At 43.0% G+C, this 23,243-nt stretch overlaps 1 protein-coding gene across 1 annotated transcript in view; it reads right to left on the bottom strand.

The window, feature by feature from the left end:
• Positions 1 to 23,243, bottom strand: part of LOC109396676 (uncharacterized) — a 75,918-nt gene that overhangs the window by 36,467 nt on the left and 16,208 nt on the right. Inside the window, exons 5-6 of the mRNA XM_019668698.1 lie at positions 22,775 to 22,905; positions 8,966 to 9,015 (exon numbers count right to left, since the gene is read on the bottom strand). Coding sequence (XP_019524243.1) covers positions 8,966 to 9,015; positions 22,775 to 22,905 — 181 coding nt within the window. The remainder of the gene's footprint in view (positions 1 to 8,965; positions 9,016 to 22,774; positions 22,906 to 23,243) is intronic.

The following is a 23,243-nucleotide window of genomic DNA, read 5'->3' as shown; positions in this document are numbered from 1 at the left end:
TTACTGGCCATTTATATACCTTCTTTGATGAAGTATCTGTTCAAATCATTTGCTCACTTATAATTATGTTGTTTGTCCTGTTAGTACTGAGTTTTAAGTTCTATTTATATAATGCGTTAACTAGTCAGTTGTCAGATACAGATAGTGTTGATCCTTTCTCCCATTCTGGGACACGTGCACTTTCATTTTCTTAATGGTGTCTTTAGAAGGCCAAAAGTTTTAACTTTTGATTAATCTAGTTTATCAATTTTTTTTATAATTTGTGTTTTTTGTGTTCTCTGTAAAAAATATTTGCCTACTCAAGGTCACAGAAAAGTTTTATGCCTATAATCATTTCAAGTTAATTTTCTGTATTAAGCAAGGTATAGATTGATATTTGGTTTTTTTCCATACACACAGCCAGTTGCTTAAAAAACCCTTCCCTTCCTTATTGAATTGAGTGGGCATTTTTGCTAAAACCCAATCGACTCCCTATGTGTCGGTCTGTATCACGTCTAACTGATCTGTATGTCTGTCCTTAGAACAGCACCTCTCTGCTGACTACTGCAGCTTTGTAGGAAGTCTGGAACTCAAGCGGTGTCAGGCTTCCAATTTTTTTAAAATGCTTTGACTATTCTAGGACCTTTGTATTTTCAAGTAAATTTTATAACTAGCTTCTCAATTTGTAATTCCTGCTGGAATTTTGATTGGGATTACATTGAATCTACAGACCAATTTGAAGAGAACTGGTGTCAGTACTACAAGTCTTCAAACCCAGAAATGTGGTGTATTTCTCCTTGTATTCTGGTCACTTTAAATGTCTCTCTCAGCAATGTTCTGTCATTTACTGTGGATGATACTTGTGCACCTTTTGTTAAATGTATTTTTAAGAATTTTATTTGATGTTATAAATGGAATTTTTAATGTAATTTTCCAATTGTTTGCTGCTAGTATGCAATTAGTTTTTATACACTAACCTGAATCTTACAACTTGTACTATTGCTTTTTTAGATTGCTTACAATTTTCTATGTAAACAGTCATGCCATATTCAAATAGAGACAATTTTAGTTCTTTCCCCTACCCCAATTTATGCTTTTACATCTTTTTCTGATTTTACTTTCATAGCTACATTCTCAGTGCATGTTGACTACAAATGATGAGAGCATACTTCCTTATCTTGTTCCTGATCTTAGAACGTATCAATATTTCAAGAGTATATGCAGTATTGGGTTAACTCTAGGTTTTTCACAGATACCCTTTATCAGATGAAAGCAGTTCCTGTCTTTGCTTAATTTGCTAGAAGGAAAAAAATGCGCAATCATAGTAAAAGATTTCAACATTCTTCTCTCAGCTATATTTTTATTAATAAAAAAATAATCAGTAAACACATACAGGAACTGACTATCATCATTTACCTTAACCTAATTGCTCTTTATACATCATTACATGTTCTTTTAAAGTACACATAGAAAATTATCCATAATGCAAGTCTCACAAAATTTAAAAGATCTGGAAATATATGAAGCAGATTCTCTGACTATAACAGAAGTAAATTAGAAATCAAGAACAATAGCATATCCAGGAAGACCTCCAATATTTGGAAATTAAACTACACACTTGTAAATAATGTATGTTTCAAAAAAAAATCACAAATAATTTAGAAACTATTTGAAACTGAATGACAATAAAAAATACATCAAAATGTTTGGGACACAGTTAACACAGTGGTTAGAGGGAAATTTACAGCTTTAAATGCTTAAGTTAAAAAAGAGGAAATGTCTAAAATCAATGACCTAAAGATCCACCTCAAGAGGCTAAAAAAAGAAGAGCAGAGTAAACCCAATGTAAGTAGAAGAAAAAAAATAATAAAGATCAGATATCAACAAAATAGAAAACAAACATTACAAAGAAATTAGAAATCTAAATCCTAGTATTTTAAAAACAACAAAATAGATAAACCCATAACTAGACTAATCCAGAAAAAATTGTAACAGAACACAAATCATCAATATCAAGAATGAAAGACTGGTTATCACTTCAGACATTATAGATATTAAAAAGAAAATAAGCCAACTTTGTGAACAACTTTATGCCAATCAATTTGGCAACTTAATAAAATGGACAAATTCTCTGAAAGACAACTTACCAAACTTTATAAAAAGTGGAAGAGAAAATGGAAATAGCCTTATAGTTATTAAAGAAATTGAGTTTGTCATCATAAACCTTCCCACCCAGGAAACTCCAGGCCCACACAGTTTCCTAAGCAAAGCTTGTCAAATACCCAAAAAATTATTATAATAACAGCAATTCTTCAGTTATTATTTCAGGAAATAGAGAAAAAGGGAACACATCCCAACATGTTTTCTGAGATAAGTATAACATCAACACCGAAACATAACAAAACATTATTTTTAAAAAGTCCTTTAAAGTACTAAAAGTCAACACTCTCATGAGAGTCTCACAGTCTAAGTCAGCTCCATTGTAACAGAAATGACTACCTTAAGCAAATGAGTACTTCAATTCCCAGTGTCATAACATTAAACTTTATTCCGTGATGACTTTTAAGAGCTTGCCATATTTGGTAATTCAGTGTATCCCCTACCCCCCTCACCTGTGGTTTCACTTTCCATGGTTTCAGTTACCCATGGTCCAAAAATATTAAATAGAACTTTCAGAAATAAACAATTCATTAGTTTTAAATTGCGCACCATTCTGAGTAGCATGGTGAAGTCTCCTGGAGTCCCGCTCTGTCCCCCCCCAGGCCGTGAGTCATTCCTTTGCCCAGCGTCTCCATGCTGAATATCTTACCTGCCCCTTAGCCACTTAGTAGCATCACTTGCCAGATCAACTGTCACAGTATCGCAGTGCTTGTGTTTAAGTCACCCTTATTTTACTTCATAATGGCCCCACAAGAGTAGTGATGCTGGCAATTGGAATATGCCAGAGAGAAACCATAAAATGCTTCCTTTAAGTGAAATAGTATGTACGTATAGGGGAAAAAAAACCATATATATATATATATATATATACATATATATATATATATATGACTCTGTACTATCCGCAAGTGTTGAGCATCTACTGGGGGTCAGAACGTATCCCCCAGATAAGAGGGGATTACTGTAAGTGATTTTTTTTAAAGAGAAAAAATTAACTCTGGGGAAAAAAAACCAGAAAAACAAATTGTTGGTTTAGCAGAAATTCAAATATAGTAATGAGGACCCTGGAAAACTATGTGTGTTGGTAAGAGATTTGTAGAAGAATGATATAGAAAACTCCAGAATTTGATAGTAGTGTGCCGAATTTTATAAATGTGTAAATGTGAATTCTCCGAAGAAAGTCCTGCAGTGTCTATTTTGGCAAATGTTCTTATTGTAGTTTCCACTACATAGCCAAATGACCTTCCTGTTCAGCAGACGTATGATAATGAAACTTCTTTAACTAGTTATGAAGAACTAGCATATTACCTGAAGAATAAAATTCAGTTCAGCAAATGACTGTGACCAAGTGGACATCATCAGGGGCCTCCACAGAATAACCTCATTGAGCCCCGGAGACAGACACACACAACAGCTGTAGGAAACCAACTGAAAATCCGGGCTTCCTGGCCTGACACAGGACTACGTGGCTAGCAGTTTGACAGCACCGGTTGTTTATAAGAATGAAAAAAGCTTGTTCACAGCTGAAATGGAAACTTGCACAGAGAATGGGTGTGGGGCTGCCAGCCTGAGGCCTTCTGCAATTGGCCATTCGTGCTCCCTAACCTGCTCACTGAAAGCAAAGAGGAATGGTTTAGGGCTTCTAGAGCAACTTGGCATTCTTGCAACATCAAACCATGTGTCCGTTATTTAGCAATTCATGTTCATTGTTTTTTACAAAAGTACTAACCCAAGAGAGACTGGGAAGCATCTAAAACCTCCGGTCCTTCACCACCGTGCCTGTGACATAGCAGCTCAGAAGTGCTATTTTACGGCCATGAGTTCTGGGGAAGTTCCAGGTAATTAGCTACCGATGGAGGCAGTTCCTGGTGATGCTTACTGGTCAGATTTCACAGTTGATGTTTAAAATCGACTTTAATGAATGCAAAGTTGACTCTCTGTCCACCTTGTTCACACACCTTCCCCTGTATTTTCTGAGGGAGAAAGAAGGGCTGGCCTCTCACTCCCTGTGTCTGGTCCCGGGCATGTCTGGGCAGCGTGACCGGTGTGTGGATCATTCCTGGAGTAATGACAAATGATAGAAGGATTCTGGCAGATAACAAGGAGCAGGGGAGATCCTGCAAGACCCAGGCTGGGGAGAAATTTGTTTCCGAGTCAGGAACTAGGCTCCTGAGATGTTTGCGGGGGCTGAGATCACAGAGGCTGGCTCAGCTCAGATCTTACAAGGCTACTGGAAACACCTCTGATTTCCTGAGTCAGACCAAGCTTCACTTAAATGTGGTGGCATACAGATACAGACTGGAAATGAGGTGACTCCTTCTTCCTGTACAACCTCCACAATGATCATGTGTGGGTCCGCATCCTAGAATCACATGTCCACTGGTGATCGGTTTAATTTCCCATATCCCGGAGGTTTTATTTTGCAAACTTAACAGACTGCAACCTGCTTACACTGCTCTGAGACACACTGACCCTACTTTCTCTCACATTTTCAAGGACAATCAAAACCCCAGTGAACTTCAATGGAAGATTTGTTTTCCTGATAAGTCTATCTTATGGCTAGTCAAGCCTAGCTGCTGAAGGCATGTTTGCCAGGAAACAAGCTGTGTATTATTTCTGTGGTTTGGCATGGAAATTTCCAAGCTGGGATGGATTTGGGAAAGAGGGACTAAAACTCAGGCCATTACAGGGTTCGATTGAATGTGAAAGGTTGCCATGGAGGAGTCCTGAGCTCAGAGAGGCAATGCTCTGGACAGCAGAGGTGTGGGCGGCTGCTAGGGCCTGGCCAGAAGACTCAGGACACCACACACACACACACACACACACACACACACACACACACACACACGGCTTCTTGGGTTAGGCCCTGGCTGCACGGCTCTGCCCACACTGCCCCCATCCCTGTCAGCCCTGGACTATACACACCCAAAGGAAAGGAAAGCTGGGTTATTCAGGGTACGGCATGGGCAGAGGAGCGCAGGAAGCCAGCCAGTATTGGCCTGTGTCCGTGGAGACCCACACCTGCAACGTGACCTGCCTGACACTTGGGATTTCACTATTACCCGTTCCTCAACCCAATGGTCCTCTCGGAACTGTCACAGATTTCAGAGTGCTGCACGGCCATGCCATGGGGCCATTTCAGGGAAGGCAGAGGAGTTCCTGCTGCTCCCCAGGGCAGGGGACCAAATGGCAGGTCAGTCCATGGCAGACCTCGTTTGTGACAAAGGGGGAGTTATTGGGCACAGCCCACGGCTTACTGTTGTCTGAGCTCAATCTGGGACTGGATCAGAGCTACCCTAAAATCAACATTATTCATGTAAAGTTACACAGATAAAATGAGCTGCTGAGTAGAGGTCTCTGGAGTGTGCCAGAGCTCCCAGTGCCATCTGAAAACAACTGTGTTGTGCATTCCCCTGCAGCAGGGGCAACCCTGTCCCTCACCCTGCCTCCCCCCCCCACCCCCCCACAGTGGGCCTATGCACCAGGGAAGGTGAGGCAAGCCTTTGGCAATGGGGATGCAGGGTTCAAGGGAGCTACAGGGGTGGACAGACACATGAATTCATTTGCTTGTGGTCCTCAGGTTGCTTAGAAAGGGAAATCAATCACACAGGTGGTCACAAAATGATAAAGGAGTAGAAGGGCCAAAATAGAGGACAGATGGCATGGGCAGGGCCCCCACAGCTTGCTGAGGAGACAAGCGTTTCCAATGGACCTGGGGCAGGCTGGTGGTATTTAATCTCCCAACATCAATCCCATTCAGTCTCTCTTTTCCATTCATACTGCCACCCCCACGTTCACTGTCACTCCTCACTCTCCAGTCTCTCTGTCCTCAACTTCCCACAGCACCTGGCCATGCCCCCCACTCTGCATGATTAGGTGAGAACTGCCCCCAACACTCAGGGTTGACTTGTCTCGTCAGCCTGTCCTGCAGCCTGCCTTGCGTCTCTCACTCTGGCCACCCCGGGTGTTTGAGACACTTGGGACTTGGTTCCACATTCAGGGGAAAGCCCTTAGGATGTGTGGAGCTTCGTCCCTGCCTCAGCCACACTGTTCAGCAACACTGCCAGGTGTTGACACGATCCCACCAGTGATCGGTTGGCCCAGCGACAACTGCCACCTACTTATCCACAGCTGCTTGGGTCAAAGGTAAGTGCCAAGGTCGAAAGCAAGCCACCCAAAGCCTTTCCTGGTGTATTTCAGCTAGTAGCTGAGAACGCAGGGCCAGGCTTAACCAGCCTGATAACTCGTGCCTGAGGCAAACCCAGGAGATGGCACATGGGGGTTCGGAGCAAGCCCAGGACTGGTCCCCAATGGTCTCCAGGTCCCCACAGGGGCCCAGCTTGATTTTCTTCCCTTGCCAGCACACTAAAACATACTTGCTGTGTGCACACAGTCTCAAAAAAAGTGTGTGCTGAACGGGTGTGCAGCCACACAGACCTCATATTGCTAGTACCTTGGAGCTTCTCAGAGGAAGGCAGGAAGGGTGAGTGTGCACCCAGGGACTAGGCAGCCCTTTTGGGCTTCATGTTCCCACCTGGGTAGGGAATAGCTCAGGATCGGCCATCCTGCCTTGTGGCCCCCAGGCCACATCTACCAACCAGCCCCACGTCTCCTCTGTCACAGCCCCAGGAGGGGAAGGCATGAAGCTAGTTGGTGGTCCACCCCGGAGCAGTTACCTTCTGCCACGTGGCCCTGGTCTCAGTTCCCCCTTGATTTAGGATACATTTTACACAGCAGAGTTTGTTTGTTTGTTTGTTTATTTGTTTGTTTGTTTGTTTGTTTAGCTGTTTACTGATGTAGCCCAAAAGCCTAAAAATACAATGACCCTCCAACAGGTAGGTGCTCAGTAACTAGTTTTTGAATAAACGACTTAATGCTTAGTTATTTGGTTTCTAGGACAGAACTTCAAAAATATTATAATTGGAAACAATATTAAGGTTCCAAATTTAGAACTCTTCTTTACCTAAATGTGCTAATTTGGCAAAATTACAGGTTTGAGTAAGTTGTAGTTGCCTGTATATGTTTCTACGTTTGTTAAAAAGGGGATTGGCTATAAAACAAACTGGAAAGGCCAACGAGTTATATTGACATTGTTCACAATGATGCTTACACGTTGCACAAGATAAATGAAGCCTTCACACAAATAATAATTACAGAAATGCAAACGAAACCGGGGCGGCGCATCTCTCAATGATTCGGCTGGCAGCGTGCAGCGGTCATGGTCACTGCCACCAGAAGGTGGACAAAGAGGCCCCCCACTGTCAGCAGGAATGCAAACTGACACGAATGTTGGCGAGCAATTTGGCTGTATCTGGAGGTTGTAAACCATGCATCCCCAAACCAGGGCAAGCCTGCAGCACTCAGTGAGGCAGCGAAGCCTCAGGACCATGGAACGTCCACCAGGAGAGGCGCCGCTAACAAGTATGGCAGCTCTGCCAAAGGGCGGACAGTGCTGACTGGGAAAAATGTTCATGGTTATCGTGAGGTGAAAAAGAACAAGCCGCAGGCCTGTACAGACACTATGACGCTACTGTTTGAGGGAAAGTATGTGTGTTCACAGGTAGCTGTTTGTGTGCCCGTACATGTGTGCGTGACTGTGCAAATGTGTGTGTGCAAACATGCACGTGTCAGTTCATTGCACGTGTGTGTGTGTGTGTGCGTGTCTACACACGCACACATTTATAAGCACAGGGAGCAGTCGGAACCATCACCATAATGACCATAGTTATAGTGTTGTTTGATCCTGTGCCAGGCACCACTGTTCTAAGCACTTTGCATATATTCATGCATGTAATCCTCATAACCATCCCACAAGGGGCTACTATGTGAAGGGGCTATGTCCACTTCACAGACCAGGAACCTTGGCAGGGAGAGCCAAATGACCTACCTAAGGTCCCATGGCTGGGAGGTGGCAAGTCTGATGCCAGGCAGCCTGGCTTCAAAATCCAGAACAGAACCACTCTATTTGCTGCCAAGCCCAAAATGTGAAAGGTGAGACAGACTGTCGAACATCTTAGGTGGCAGAACTATGGATGCTTTTTACTTTCCTTTTTTGTATTTTTTAAAGTATTTTTATACGTAAATTTATTACTTTTTAAAATGCAAGAAGGGACACCTTGTCCTCAGGGTGAGAAGGTGCCGTGGGGTTTCTCCTCCACCTCCTGGGGTGATGTCAGTGGCTTGATGGAGAAACATTGAGTAACAACAGGAGTTATGCAACAGGAATTACAATGCACCTGGAGACGCTGATGAAATCCTCGGTGCCTACAGCTGTCAAGTGCGGTTTTGAAAAATAAAAGGAATACACCCAGCCCACACCCTGACTTTACAATCCATAATTAATTAGGAAAAGAAAGAGAGACATGTCTGGGTTCGTGACTTCAACTTTCCACCTGGAATATGAAGTTCTAAGACACCATTTGGCCTAACCCCCACTGCCTTTTCTTCTCATCTCTTCTCGCTCTCTCTCACTCTCAGGACTTTTTTGTTTGTTTACAGTGCTGCTACCAAAATGAGAATGTAAATACATATATGTGTGTGTGTGTGTGTGTGTGTGTATGTGTGTGTATATATATATATACATATAAATATATACATATATATATATATATTCTGCATAATTCATCAACTACACTATGACTGTCCAAGTGCTACTACCAGTGTCACTCCCACAAACATCAACACAAACACACAGACAGTTGTCCTCTCACTCCTCAGCCAGTCACTGGTGTCTGGAGTCAAACCCAGGACACCTTCATGTCCACACTCCCAGTCTCAAAGTCTATGCTTGCTTACTTACTTGATTAAAGAAGTCTAAGTTACTCACCTCATGCTGAACGAATGTGAACTGCTTTTCTATGGAACGTGGCTTCTTTCCTGGTGGAAAACAAGACCCATGAGCTGAGGAAGGCTCACACTGTGCCCGCGTCTCTTCCCACTCTGGGTGCTGGCACCTTTTTTGTCTGCAGTTAGAATACTCACTGATTTTAATTCTCATTGATCAGATACTCATTGACTAAAATTCAAACACACATTCATTCACTGAATCAGTGACTGATTTGTGGCTGCACCGTGGTAATAATTTGGGCCCCTCCCCCAGAGGCCCTGGTTTAAGCGGCCTGGGTGGGCTCAGGCACGGGGAGTTTTTAAAACCTCCCCAGGAGACTGTGCCATGCAGTCAGGGTTGAGAGCTTTCTCAAGGGGAGCTCCCTGAGCAAACCTCTGTCCCCAGAAGCTGACCTCCACCCAGCCGGTTCCTCTGCCTGAGCCCTGACACTGTTTCCTCCAGGCAGCCACTGGAACTGCCTGGCCTGGGGTAGTAGCCCAGAGACGCCCTCCCCTCTCCCCATAGCACTTGGTTTCAGAGTAAACAGCTTCTTGTTATCAGCAGCCACCTGAGGCCTTAGAGAGGCGCTGCCTCTATTCAGGGCAGTGCTGGGGAAGGGGGTGACAGGTGACATGCCTTCAGGTAATTAACAGGACAAGCTACCCTGTTTAGAAAATGAGGGGCATGTGGGAGAGGGAGCAAAAAGAACAGAGGCTCCATCCCACGTGGGGAGGCTTGGTAGCCACGAGGTCTCTGAGCCTGTAAGAACTTGGATGTCCACATGTCTGTGGTCCCATGACATCAACCAGCTGTTCCGTGACCACTGAGTTCTCTGGGTCGCACCCCTGTGTCAGGCTGGCCAGGGACACAGTGTGAATGGTACCCCTGTAGCTTCACAGCGAACTGGCCCTGCCCCAGTCTCAAGGCACACACCTGAGCAACGTCACCCACGCACACCTGTGGGGGGAGAGGGGGCAGGTGTCCTGTGCAATGGCAGTCCCTACAGACTGAACCACTTCAGGGCAACTGGGACCCTGAACAATTTTGGGTATTTGCAGAACTTAGGGGCAGGATCTGGCCAACTTCAGGGTGTAGGGTGTGGAGTGGGGCTGCAGGTTGCTGTTTCCAGATTGCAAGTGCTGCAGACGCCTGGCTACGCCCAGCATGCACTCACTGCACACCCTGGCGTGGAATTCTTTAGCTCCCCACATGCAAGCTCCCTAGGATAGGGTGGACACAAGGGACCAGCACAAGTATTAGCTGAGGACCAGAGAGGGTCACAGCAATGCAAACAGCCGTTGTACAGGGAACACTGACTGAGTGTGTCACAGGCTGCGCCATGCCTCGACAGGAGCTCACAGAGTCCCTGCTCCGGCCCATGAGGCACAGCATCTACTCCTCTCCCCTGATAGACAGGCCTGGCTATCACAGTGACCACAGAAGTGACTGTCTGAATGAGACTTTCACACACACTCCTTAAGAAGGTTTGAGCATTTCCTTTCTCCCAAGTACAGTATGACTCCCATGCTGTGAGGAGATCCCAACTGGATATGTGATTGATCAGAGGCCGGAGGAGAGGCCCTGGAGACAGGATTCACGCTGGACATTCCAGCCTGTCAGCTGCCGGCTGAACGCAGCCACCGGAGTGATCCCTGCTGATGCCCTGTTCAAATTCTGATCCATAGAGCTGCAAGAAATAAAAAGCTGTGTTGTTTTAAGCACCACATTTGGGGTGGTTTGTTACACAGCAATAACTGGACCACCACTCAGGCTCCTCCGTACTAGCAGGGTCTGCTGACCCCAAGTGCCTGGGGAAACAGACTCGCACGTCCCTCTAGGAGGCTTGCAAAGCAGAGGTGTCCCCAGTGACATCCCTGAGAGCTCCGCAGGTGGACATGACTTCAGTGGGACTGGATACCTCGCCTTCAACATTAAATTATAGAAAACAAAATTTGACTCTTAATAGGACTGGTTGAAACTCAATGACAATAATAATAATCATACTGCGAAACTCCTTAAGCTCTGAGGTGGAAAGAGAAAAATTCTAGATGCTTTATTTTAGATATGTCATTTAAAAAAATCCCACAACAAAAAGCAAGCCCAAAAAGGGGATTCGTAAAACTACTTAAAATATGGAATTACCTGCTCAAGTAAATGTACACAGTAGCCTAGGTACTGTGAAGTCAGCCTGGGCCACAGCCACGGACCTTGTACGAGATCTCAGAACACACTTTCTTATCTTCTGGGGTGCTCAACATTCTCACAGTTGCTTTCTCATCACACTCACACCTGAGAGATTGCAGGGTTAGACAGCAATGCTGTCAATATCAGGGATAAGAGTTGGCCTGGGGGAAGGGGACCCTTCTGGCTGCATCCCAGGTGGGCCCAGGTCTTCCTTTTCCACTGACAGAGAGAAAGGGCCACCCACTCAGCAAGCCAGGAGGAAGTGCGCCCCTGCCCTGTTCTTCAAGCCTGCACCTGGCCCAGCACCTTTGTATATATTTCCTTAATATCTGCAAAGTCTGAGTGTCCTCCCCCCCCAAAAAAAAGTCATTTTTGCTCATTAGAGGCAGGGCTTTCTGTTAGTAAGAGTTTGAAATGAATTTATTAGCAGTCTTGCACCGCCACCCTTAGAGAAATCAAACTTGAAGGAATAGAGTTCGGTTGATGAAGTGAGAAATAACAAAGCCCGGCTTCTGGCCGAGAAGATGACAGGGGTCAGTGTCAGTGTCCCATCTGAGACGGAAGCGCCAGGTGTCCAGCAGGCCTCAGCCAAGGGACCAGCAGTGGGAAAGTATAGCCTCGGGGAAGAAGCCGGCACATCACACTGGACAGTGCTCCGAGTGTCTGGTCCCACGCCCGTTTTCTGTCCTGAGGCCTCATCCCTCTGACATGGTGGGAAAGTCAGTGTTGAACCCTCAAGATTCTGCAGTCTTACGCCGAGCACATTCTTCAGTGCCACCCTCATTTCCAGCGGGTCTGCAGTCCATGCCAGTTAGCTGAGATTCCTTTTGCACAGGTCAGGCACTTTGGCCGTGGGAAGAATTTCTCTGTGTGGTTTGGAGTCTTAAGTTTGGGATCGACCTTCCCTTACAGCACCCCAGAGGCTGACCAGTGGGGCTCCAGTGACCTCTTCCCATGGCTGATCCGGTCAGTGATTGGCATCCACAGGATGGTGAGGGAGGGGCCTCAGGGTGTTGATGGCCTGCTGTGGTGCCACCTTTGGGAGGGGGTAGGGCCTCTAGACCTTGGGTGGTGCAACTCCCTATTCCTCTTCAAAGCCATGCTGTGCTGCCCAGATCCCCGTCAAGACCCGGTGGACAGGTCCCTGTCCCATGACTGCGTTCTCCCAACACACGCCACCCACCCCAACCACCCTGGCCCCAGACAGCTTGCATCCAGTGACTGATCAGTGCTGCACTGAAAGCCTCAAGCTCCTGTCCAAACTCAGAGACCCCCCTGAAGGGCCATCTGACTATAGAGCACCCGGGTGCTCAGCAAGGCCACTGTCACGACTGCATCACAGCTCAGCCCTTCCTGCATCTCGTCCTGCTCCCTCCCCCTCCCTTTGCCTCTCTCTCCTCCCCTTCCTCTCCCTCCCCTTCTCCTCTCTTCCCTTCCCTCCTCCTCAATTCACCTCCCCATCCCTTCCCCTCTTCTACCTCTTTCTTCCCTCCCCTGCCCTACCTCCCTCCTTCTCCAGCCCTCTCCTCTCACCTCCTCCTCCCTTTCACATCTCCTACCCCTTGCCTTCCCTCATTTCCCCGTCCCTTGCCCTCACGGGTTTCAGTCCCCGAATCCATCTGCACCTGAGGCAGTACCCGTTCATTGCAGTGTGTTGTCCCATGAGGTCATATTATTATCACCTCTTTTTAAAAAACGAATAGAAAGAAATTAAGAAGCAGAGAGGCAAAAAATAAATAAATAAAAATGGACTGAGCCATCAACTGGTAAACGATAGAGGCAGGTTTAATTCCCATCTGTCTGGTTTCAAAACCCATGTGACAATGTTGTTTATTTGATTGTAAAGACAATAGTTCCTATTGGCCTGTCAACTGGGGCATAGGGCTGCAACTATCTGAGGTGAAATTCATTTCTAAAAGTTAGAGGGATTAGAAGATAATCTTTAGGTCTTCCTTTCAGTGTGTGAGAGAGAGACGTCTTCTCTCACATGAGTGGAGGAAGTGGGAGGAAATAAGTGAACTAAGATCCACAGAGGACTGGAGGATAGAGTGACTGGGGACGTTAGGAAGAGAGAAATAAAAACGCTGGGGCGCTCTGTCACTGAGCCCTCACAGCACTCTCAGATCAAAACCCACCTCCACCCGGGAAACAAGAGAGGCTCTACTCTTAAAGTAAATTAGCCCTCCAGGAGAGATGGACATTGACAAAACCTTCTCCTCCAAAACTCACAAAATAAACTTCCACAAAACAGCAACAACAGAAAAGACAATATAGTCACACTCAGAGAAAAGAAGGAGCAGCTACACAGCATAAATTTAGACAGCCGGTCAGAAGAGCCGGGAATCAGAGCAGGGCTCCCACCCTCCTCCTTGTACACACACCACTCACCACACACACAATGCACCACAACACACACACACACACACACACACACACAACACACTACTATACCACAACACAACACACACAGCACATAACATCCCCAAACACACACATACACAAGACAGCACACCACACCACATACACACAGAGAAACACACAAAACATACAAAACACAACACACACACACCACCACACACCAGAACACACACACTCCACAACACCCCCAAAAACACTCCCCCACAATACACCTCCCACAACACAATACAGAAATACACATAACACAAAGATCTTTTGGTATGTTGCCTTTTTGTTTTGTAGGTGGTTTCCTTTGCTGTGCAGAAGCTTTTTAGTTTGATGTGGTCCTATTTGTTTATTTTTGCTTTTGTTCCCCTTGCTGTTAGAGTCAAATCCACAAAAACATCATTAAGACCAATGTCAAGGAGATTACTGCCTATTTTCCTTCTATGTATTTTGTGGTTTCAGGTCCTACGTTCAAGTCAGTAATTCATTTGAGTTAATTTTTGTGTGTGGTGTAAAATATGGTCTAGTTTCATTCTTTTGCATGTGGCTGTTCAGTTTTCCTAACTTTCTTTATTGAAGAGACTGTCCCTTCTCCTGAGTTCTTGGCTCCTTTGCTTTAAATTAGCTGTCTGTATATGTGCGGGTTTATTTCTGGGCTCTCGATTCAGTTCCATCAATGCGAGTGTCTGTTCCTCTGTCAATACCATACTGTTTTGATTACTATAACTTTGTAATATAGTTTGAAATAAGAGTATGTGATACCTCTGGCTTTGTTCTTTTCTTCTCAGGATTGCTTTGGCTATTTCGGATCTTTTGTGATTCCATACTAATTTTCGGACTTTTTTGTTCTATTTCTGTGAAAAATGCTGTTGAGATTTTGTCGTGTTGTATTCTGTTTGTGTTGTATTGAATCTGTAGATTGCTTTTAGGTGATATGGACATTTTAACAATGTTAATTCTTCAAATCCTTGAGCATAGAATATTTTTCCATTTCTGTGTGTTTCCTTCAACAATGTCTTATAGTTTTCAGTGTACAGGTCTTTAACCTTTTTTGTTTATTCCTAGGTATTAGATTCTTGTTATTGCAATTATAAATGGTATTGCTTTCTTAATTTTTCATTGCTAGTGTATAGAAATGAAATAGATTTTTGTATATTCATTTTGTACCCTGCAACTTTAATGTATTTGTTTATTATTTCTAATAGCTTTTTGGTGGAGTCTTTAGCATTTTCTATATAAAATCATGTCACCCTCAAAGAGTGACAGCTTTATTTTTTCCTTTTCAATTTGGATGCCTTTTATTTCTTTTTCTTGCCTGATTGCTCTAGCTAGGATATGTTGAATAAATGTGGCAAGAGTTGACATCCTTGTCTTGTCCTGCTCTTAGAGGAAAAGTTTTCAATATTTCAACATTTAATACAATACTAGCTGTGGCTTTGTCATATATGACCTTTATTATGTTGAGTTACTTTCCTTCTATGCCCATTTTATTAAGAGTTTTTATCATAAATGAATGTTGAATCTTGTCAAATGCTTTTTCTGCACCTATTAAGTTAATCATATGATTTTATCCTTAATTTTGTTTATGTGATGTATCACATTCATTGATTTGCAGTTGTTGAACCATCTTTGCACCCTTGGAATAAATCCCCTTTTATCATGGTGTATGACCCTTTTAATGTATTGTTGTATTTGGTTTGCTAATATTTTTGCTAATTATTGTTGAGAATTTTTGCATCAGTGTTCTTCAGAGATATTGACCTGCAATTTTTTTTTTTTGGTGTTGTCCTTGTCTGGTTTTGATATTAGGATAATGTTGGCCTTGTAAAATGAATTAGGAAGCATTCCCTCTTCTTCAATTTTTTGTTCGTTTGAAAAAGGTTGAGAAGGATAGGTATTATGTAAATTTTTTTTGAATACTTGGTAGACTTCATCAGTGAAGCTGCCTGGTTCTGGATTTTTGTTTTATGGAAGGTTTTTGATTATTGATTCAATCTCCTTACTAGTAATCCTTCTTTTCAGATTTTCTGTTTCTTCATGATTCAGCTTTGGAAGGTTGTCTGATTCTAAGAATTTATCCATTTCTTGTAGATTTTTCTAATTTGTTGGCATATAACTGTTTATAGTAGTCTCTTATGATCCTTTGTACTTCTGTGGTGTCTTTTGTAACTTCCCTTTTTCATTTATGATTTTAGTTATTTGAGCCTTCTCTCTTTTTTCTTAGTAGGTCTTGCTAAGTGTTTGTTAATTTTGTTTATCTTTTCAAAAAACCAGCTCTTGGCTTCATTGATGATTTCTATTGCCTTTTTAGTCTTTCATTTATTTCAGCTATATTTTTATTATTTCCTTCTTTCTACTGACTTTGGGTTTCATTTGTTATTTTTTATAGTTCCTTTAGGTAGAAAGTTGTATTGATTATTTGAGATTTTTCTTATTTCTTGAGGTAGTCCTATATTGCTATACCTTCCCTCTTAGTACTACTTTTGTCACACCCCATAGATTTTTGGTATGTCATATTTTCATTTTCCTTTGTCTTGGTGATTTTTTTTATTTCCTCTTTATTTCTTTGTTGACCCAACCAATAGTTGTTCTTAATATGTTGTTTAATCTCCACATAATTTTGATTTTTCCAGTTTTCTTCTTGTAGTTTTCATTTTATACCACTGTGGTTGGAAAAAATGCTTGATATGATTTCAGTCTTCTTAAATTTTATAATACTTGTTTTGTGTCCCAACACATGGTCTGGTCTCTCTTTGAGACTATTCCATATGCAATTGAGAAAAATGTGTATTCTGTTGCTTTTGGTGCAATGTCCTATATGTACCTATTAAGTTATTCTAGTCTAATGCCATTTACGGTCACTGTTTCTTTACTGACTTTCACTTTCTATCTTGATGTTCTAACCACTCATGTAAATGGGATGTTAAAGTCCCTTACTATTATTGTGTTGCTGTCAATTTCTCCCTTTATGCATATTAATTGTTGCTTTAAATATGTTGGTACTCCTATGTTGGGTGCAAATATATTGATAAATGTTATGTCTTCTTGATAGATTATCTCCTTTACCATTATATAATATCATCCTTGTCTTTTGTTACCTTTTTCGGGGGCTTGAAGTCTGTTTTGTCTGATATAAGTAGAGCTACACCTACTTTCTTTTGGCTACCATTTGCTTGGAGTATCATCTTCAACCCCTCTACTTTGAGCCTATGTTTGTCTTTAGAACTGAGATGAGTCTCCTGCAGGCAGCATATAGTTGGGTCTTGTTTTTTATTCCATCCAGCCATTTTGTGACTTTTGATAGGTGAGTTCATTCCGTTTATATTTAGGGTAATTATTGATATATGAGGACCTACTACTGTCGTCTTATCTTTTGTTTTTTGTTTGCTCTATATTCCTGTTGTTTCTTTTCTCCTGTGTTTCAGTCTGCCATTTTAGCTTGGTGGTTTTTTTTTTTTCACAGTTTCCTCTTTTTTATGTTTTATGTCTCTTCTCTAGATTTTTGTATTGTGGTTACCATGTGGTTTGTATAAAACACCTTATAGATAAAAAGCTCTCCTTTTTTGCTAACAGTGTCTTATCTTCATTTGCCTATATAGGCTTCATCCTCTTATTACTCCCCTTTAATGTATTTGTTGTCACAAATTGTCCCTTTTTTATGTTGTGAGTTCATTACCAAATTGAAGTAGCTATAGTTATTTTTAATGTTTTTCCCCTTTAAACTTTATGCTAAACTTTAGTGATTACACCCTATCCTGAGATAGCTTTGCAATTTTCTGATTCCGTCTGTCTATTTACCACATTACTCAAAGTTTTCTGTACATTTGTTTTTTCATTTCAAGTAGAAGAGCTCCTTTCATCATTTCTTGTAAGGGAGGGCCAGTGTTGGTGAACTCCCTTAGTTTTTGTTTGTCAGGGAAAGCCTTTATTTCTCCTTCATACCTAAAAGATATTTTTGCTGGATAGAGTGTCCTTGGCTGGCAATTTTATCTTTCAATAGTTTGAATACGTCACTCCACTCTTCTGGCCTATAGAGTTTCTGCTGAGAAATCTTTTAATTGCCTAATGGGGATACTTTTGTAGATTATGTCTTTATTCCATAGCTGCCTTTAAAATTCTTTATTATTGACTTTTGACAGCTTTAATACGTCTTGGAAAAGGTCTTTTTGCATTGAGATAATTAGGTGTTCTATTAGCTTAATTAATTTGTATTTCCAGGTTCTTTCCTCAGGTTTTGAAAGGTCTCAGCTATTAGCTCTTTAAATGAGCTTTTTGTTCTCTAAGGGATCCTTTTACCACAGAAAAGTCATGTCTGGGTTAAAACTCTCATGACTCCTCTGCCCTTCTCTCCTCAGGCTGGGAAGGGAGTGTAGTACAGGATGCAGCCCAGAAACCAATTGAGGGCTAGGTAACTCTCAGGAGGGGAGGTCTGGTGTCACCCTTAAATGGGTGCACAATTTGAATTCCTAAACCTAGGTAGGAATCTGACTAGGTGTAGACAAAGGGGATTTCTAAGAGTGCGACTGTATGCATCTTCCAGTGCAGCACTCTTAGGGGTTTATAATAAAGAAATGTTGGGCCAGCCGAGTGGCTCAGTTGGTTAAGAAATGTTGACATAACTGTTGTTGTTGTGTGGGGGGGGTGTTATATATCTCACCAGCAGTAGTTAATGCCACTAACAGCATAATGTTTCCAAGGTGATATGAGAGGGTAAAGAGTATGCCCAGGAATTTTGGACCCAGTTAATTCATCACTCTAGTCAAAGGTAATATACATATTTTCAAATGTACCAGGATTGAAGAACTATAGAACCTTTTAGGAAAACAAAAATAAAATAAAACTGCCTGATCAATCAAGAACATAGAAATGGAAAAGCTGTGATATGAAATGAATGATGATGGGATTTAATTAATGTAAATTCAGAATCAAAGCTGAGAACTATAGGAATTATGGTTACAGTAATGAGAGTGAATATTTAAAGCCAGAATTAAAACCAAATCAAAGTTCCTGGAGCTTCCTGGTTTTCCAGGCTCTTCTTGGGTCATCACAATAAAGTATATGTACTCTTGTTGTGGTGAGCAGAACACTGGCCCTCCCCATAAACATGCTTGTGTCCTAATCCCTAGAATGTCTAGACAGGTTAGGTTATATGATAAAGTGGAATTAGGGTAGCAGATAAATTAAGGAAGTTACAATGAAATTAAGGTTGCTAATCAGCTAACCTTAAAATATGGAGAATATTTTGGATAGCCTGAGTGTATTCACATGGTCACAGGTCCTAGCACTGGGCGAGGACAGAAGAGATGGGATGGATGGGAGGAGAATTCAGCCTGCTGTTTCTACTTGCAGATGGAAGTGAGGATATGAGCCAGGAACCCAGGTGGCCAGCAGCTGGAAGGGCAATGAAGGAATTTTCTCCTGGAGCCTTGTGGATACCTAGGAGACCCATGTCAGCCATCTGAACTACAGAACTATAAGATAATAAATGTGTGCTGTTTAAAGTCACCAAATTTGTGGTAATTTGTTACAGCATCAATAGAAAACACACATAATTATAGAAAAATTAGAAAAGGTATNTAAGATAATAAATGTGTGCTGTTTAAAGTCACCAAATTTGTGGTAATTTGTTACAGCATCAATAGAAAACACACATAATTATAGAAAAATTAGAATATATATATATATATATATATATATATATATATATATATATATAAAATAACATGAAAGTAGGATTATATTGTGCTACTGAGTTACAACCTGCTTTTCCAGCATAGCACATAGTAAATATTTTTCTATGAGAATTACACACACATTTCTACAACATGATTTCCAGTTGTTGCATGGAATGCATGTACTACAATGTGTTGTTTGTTTCAGAAATTAATATTCTGTGTGCACATCAATATCCTTAATTAGTTTCTCAGGATGAATTACTGGAACTTAAATTGCTTTGCCAAAAAACAGGAACTTCCTTTTTTAATGTGTGGCTTTTGATATCTAACACCATTGTCAGCAACCCCTCTCGTGTCCCTGGACCCTTCCTAACACAGGGTCATCACCCGGTCTTCATGACATTTTAGGGGACTCTGCGAGATGGCTTCCTCTGAGACGCCCTTTTCCCATGCCTCCTGTCTTCACTGCCAGACACTTTCTCTTGGGAAACACATTGCCAGAGGCACAACAGGGTGATCTGGGATGCAGAGCTCTCTGGACACAGGATCAAGTGCAAGCCTGCCAAGACAGCCATTCTTCTAAGGGTTCAAAAATGATCGAAGCTTTGTTGGTCTGTTCCATTTAGTTTTTGAAACACTATATCATTTCTAAAACTTCATTTCCTTTAAACATGACACATTTGGGACCTAGACTTGTCAATGGCATTCTTTCAAAGTATTTCTAAATATTTAAAAACCTTTGATGCTTTGATGTATTCTTGGTCAGAAGAGAGGGCTGTAAAAATTGTCATGAGGCATGAGAAATGTACGCAGGAGTTCACCATGGTCTTTCTTAGTGTCACCCTCCAGAAGCTGGAAGCGCACAGGGCACACAGCCTTCTGTTGGCAAGATCTAGTGACTTCTCCCTTTTAGAAAAGCGTGTGCACAAGGTGGAACTGGGGACATACGTACGGCTTGGCATCCCAGCTCAGCCTTTGGGAAAAGTCCTAGCGGTGAACCTAATCTCCTTCCTTGGAACACACAAGTTAAATTAAGTTAATTCACTGATTAATGAGACTTCTGATGGCTGAACAGTTTCCAAGAGTCTCCAGCCTCTCTGTCTGGACCACTCTGATGGCTTCCTAGAGGCAAGCTGGTGGTTGTTAGAGCCTTGGGCATACTGAGTCCTCTGACACTCACCTGGCCCAACCTTGCTCTTCTCCGTGCCTTCTAGCTCCTGGAAGTCTTCCTTGTCTTCCTTCTTGTGCTCAGATATGGCACTGTCTCTATCCCAGGAGAAGTCAGTCTTCTCAGCACATTGTGTGTGTGTGTTGTATGTATGTGGCTGTGTGGGGGAGTGGCATGGTATGGTGTGTGTGAGTGTGTGTGGTATATGTGTGGTATGTGAGGGTATGGCGTGTGTATGTTTGTGGTGTTCGTGTGGTATATGTGATATATGTGGTATGTGTGTGTGAGATGTGATGTGGGTATTGTGTGGGTGAGTGGAAGTGGGGTTGTGTTGTGTGTTGTGGGTGTGCGTAGTATTTTGGGTGTGTGTGGTATATGTGTGGTGTGGGGGGTGTGTGTGGCATGGTGTGTAAGGTGTGTATGTATATGTGAGGTATGAAGTGTATGGTGTGTGTGTGTAGTGTAGTGTGTGTGTGGTATGTGAGGTGTGTCTATATGTGTATCTGTGTGTCTGTGAGATGTATGTTGTATGTGTATGTGTATGTGAGGTGTGTGGTTTGTAGTATATGAGGAATGTATATGTATGTATGTTTGATGTGTGTACGTGTTGTATGTGTGTAGTGTATCTGTGAAGTGTGAGGTGTGTGGTGTGTGTATATATGTGTGTACAAGGCCTGACATTACATAGTTCATATGAGGCCTGACAATTAGGTTCGCGAACCTGTTGCAACGATGTTGCCAACCTTTTCTTGATATCAAAGGGATTATTCATTATGAATTTGTACCAACTGGACAAACAGTTAACCAGGTTTACTATTTGGAAGTGCTGAAAAGGCTGCATGAAAAAGTTAGACAATTTCTAACATGAAATTGTTAGACTTTTCGCTAACAATTCATGACTCTTGCATCACAGCAATGCACCAGCTTACAGGGCACTGTCTGTGAGGGAGTTCTTAGCCAGTAAACAAATAACTGTATTGGAACACCCTCTCTACTCACCTGATCTGGCCCCCAATGACTTCATTCTTTACCCGAAGATAAAAGAAATATTGAAAGGAAGACATTTTGATGACAGTCAGGACATCAGGGGTAATACAACAACAGCTCTGATGACCATTCCAGAAAAAGAGTTCCAAAATTGCTTTGAAGGGTGGACTAGGTGCTGGCATTGGTGCATAGCTTCCCAAGGGGAGTACTTCGAAGGTGACCATAGTGATATGCAGCAAAGGGCATGTGGCACTTTTTCTAGGATGAGTTTGAGAACTTAATTGTCCGAACTCATATGTGAAGTATGAAATGTGTGTGTGGTATGTGTGGTGTGTGTCTGTGTGGTTTGTGGTGTGTGTGTATGTGAGGTATGTGTGTATGTATTACGCAAGGTGTGTGCACATGTGTATATGTGGTATGTGGTATGTGGTATATGAAAGGTGTGTGTGTATGTGTATGTGTAGTATGTGTGTTTGTGTTGTGTGTGTAATGTGTGTCTGTGAGGTGTGTGGGGTGTGTGTGATGTGTGTATGTGAGTTTGAGATATATATGTATGCTGTGTGTATGTGAGCTGTGAAGTGTGTGTGTGGTATGTGTGGTGTGTGTATATGAGTGTGTGGTATGTGATGTGTGACGTGTGGTATGTGAACTGTGTATTCATGGTGTGTGTGGTGGTGTGTGTATGTGAGGTGTGTGGTGTGTAAGTGTGGTGTGAACTATATGTGTGGTATGTGAAGAGTGTATATATATGTATGTGTGGTGTGTGATATGTGTATGTGGGGTGTGTGGGGTGTGTGTGCTGTGCAGTATTTGAGGTGTGTATGTGTATATGTGGGGTGTGTGATGTGTGGCACATGAGGTGTGTGTGGTGTACGTATGTGTGGTGTGTGTGCACGGGTGCATACCTGCATGTGAGGGTGTGTGAGGTGGGAATGGGTGTGGTTTCCATTGTTCTGAGGAAACGTGTTTAGGTTGAAGTCCAGAGAAGACTGAGTGGAGGAAGTTTCTAGGCCACAGACCCCAAATCCCACTGGAGAGCTGTGAGGATACGGGGCAAGCAGTGCAAAGAGCCATGTGATGCTGGGGAGGCAGCTGGGCAAGCAGACACTGGGACAGCAGACGCTGGGACAGCGCCAGGCCTGTGGGCACCACTCCTCTCTATACTTTGGGCCGTGGCCCTGCTGGCTGGGGGCCACACCCTGCATGCACAAGGCGAGCTCTCTGCTCTGCCACGCCAGACTGTACCAGCTACCTATTAAAGCGCAGCGCTCTGGACACCGCCAGCGCTACCCAGGTCCAGCAGGTGTCAGACCCCACTCAGGCTGGACTTCATCCTACACCCTCTCCAAGCCCCATATCTGGCCACCCGGGGCCCAGGCCGGCCCCCAGTACCTTGCGACCAGATCCGAGCCCCCAGTGCAGTCGCTCCCAAGCTCAGCGCTGGTCCAGGCTCACCCTGATGGTCGAGAGGGGCAACACCAGCCAGCCTTGGGCAGGGGGCAATCTCATCAATTTGAGAGTCCCTAGAACAACAGATGGTAGTTTGTTGACACCGAGACATTTAAGAAGACACAATTACAGTTCTACTGAAAAAGCTTTCTCTAAAATAAGAAAGCACGCAGATTCCTCAACTCACAGAAATTGCTGACAGCTTTGTTTTCAACCCAGCAGGAGTAAAAAGAAGCTGACAACTTATTTTTGCAGGTTATGCTCATTCAAGTCTATTTTTAGATCTTTTTCCTAAGTAAATGCACCAGAATAGCATTCAGTTAGAAAATCACCATCTGTTCGGAGCAGCAAGCCCATCTCCTGGCTGGGGTGGGGGTTGGGGCGGGGAGTAGAGAGTTGAGGGGTGGGGAGA

This window comes from Hipposideros armiger, unplaced genomic scaffold, assembly GCF_001890085.2.
Source record: "Hipposideros armiger isolate ML-2016 unplaced genomic scaffold, ASM189008v1 scaffold_532, whole genome shotgun sequence".
Classification (NCBI taxonomy): Eukaryota; Metazoa; Chordata; class Mammalia; order Chiroptera; family Hipposideridae; genus Hipposideros; species Hipposideros armiger.
The sequence above is the reverse complement of the archived record's forward strand: the minus strand, read 5'-3'. Positions and strand labels throughout refer to the sequence as shown.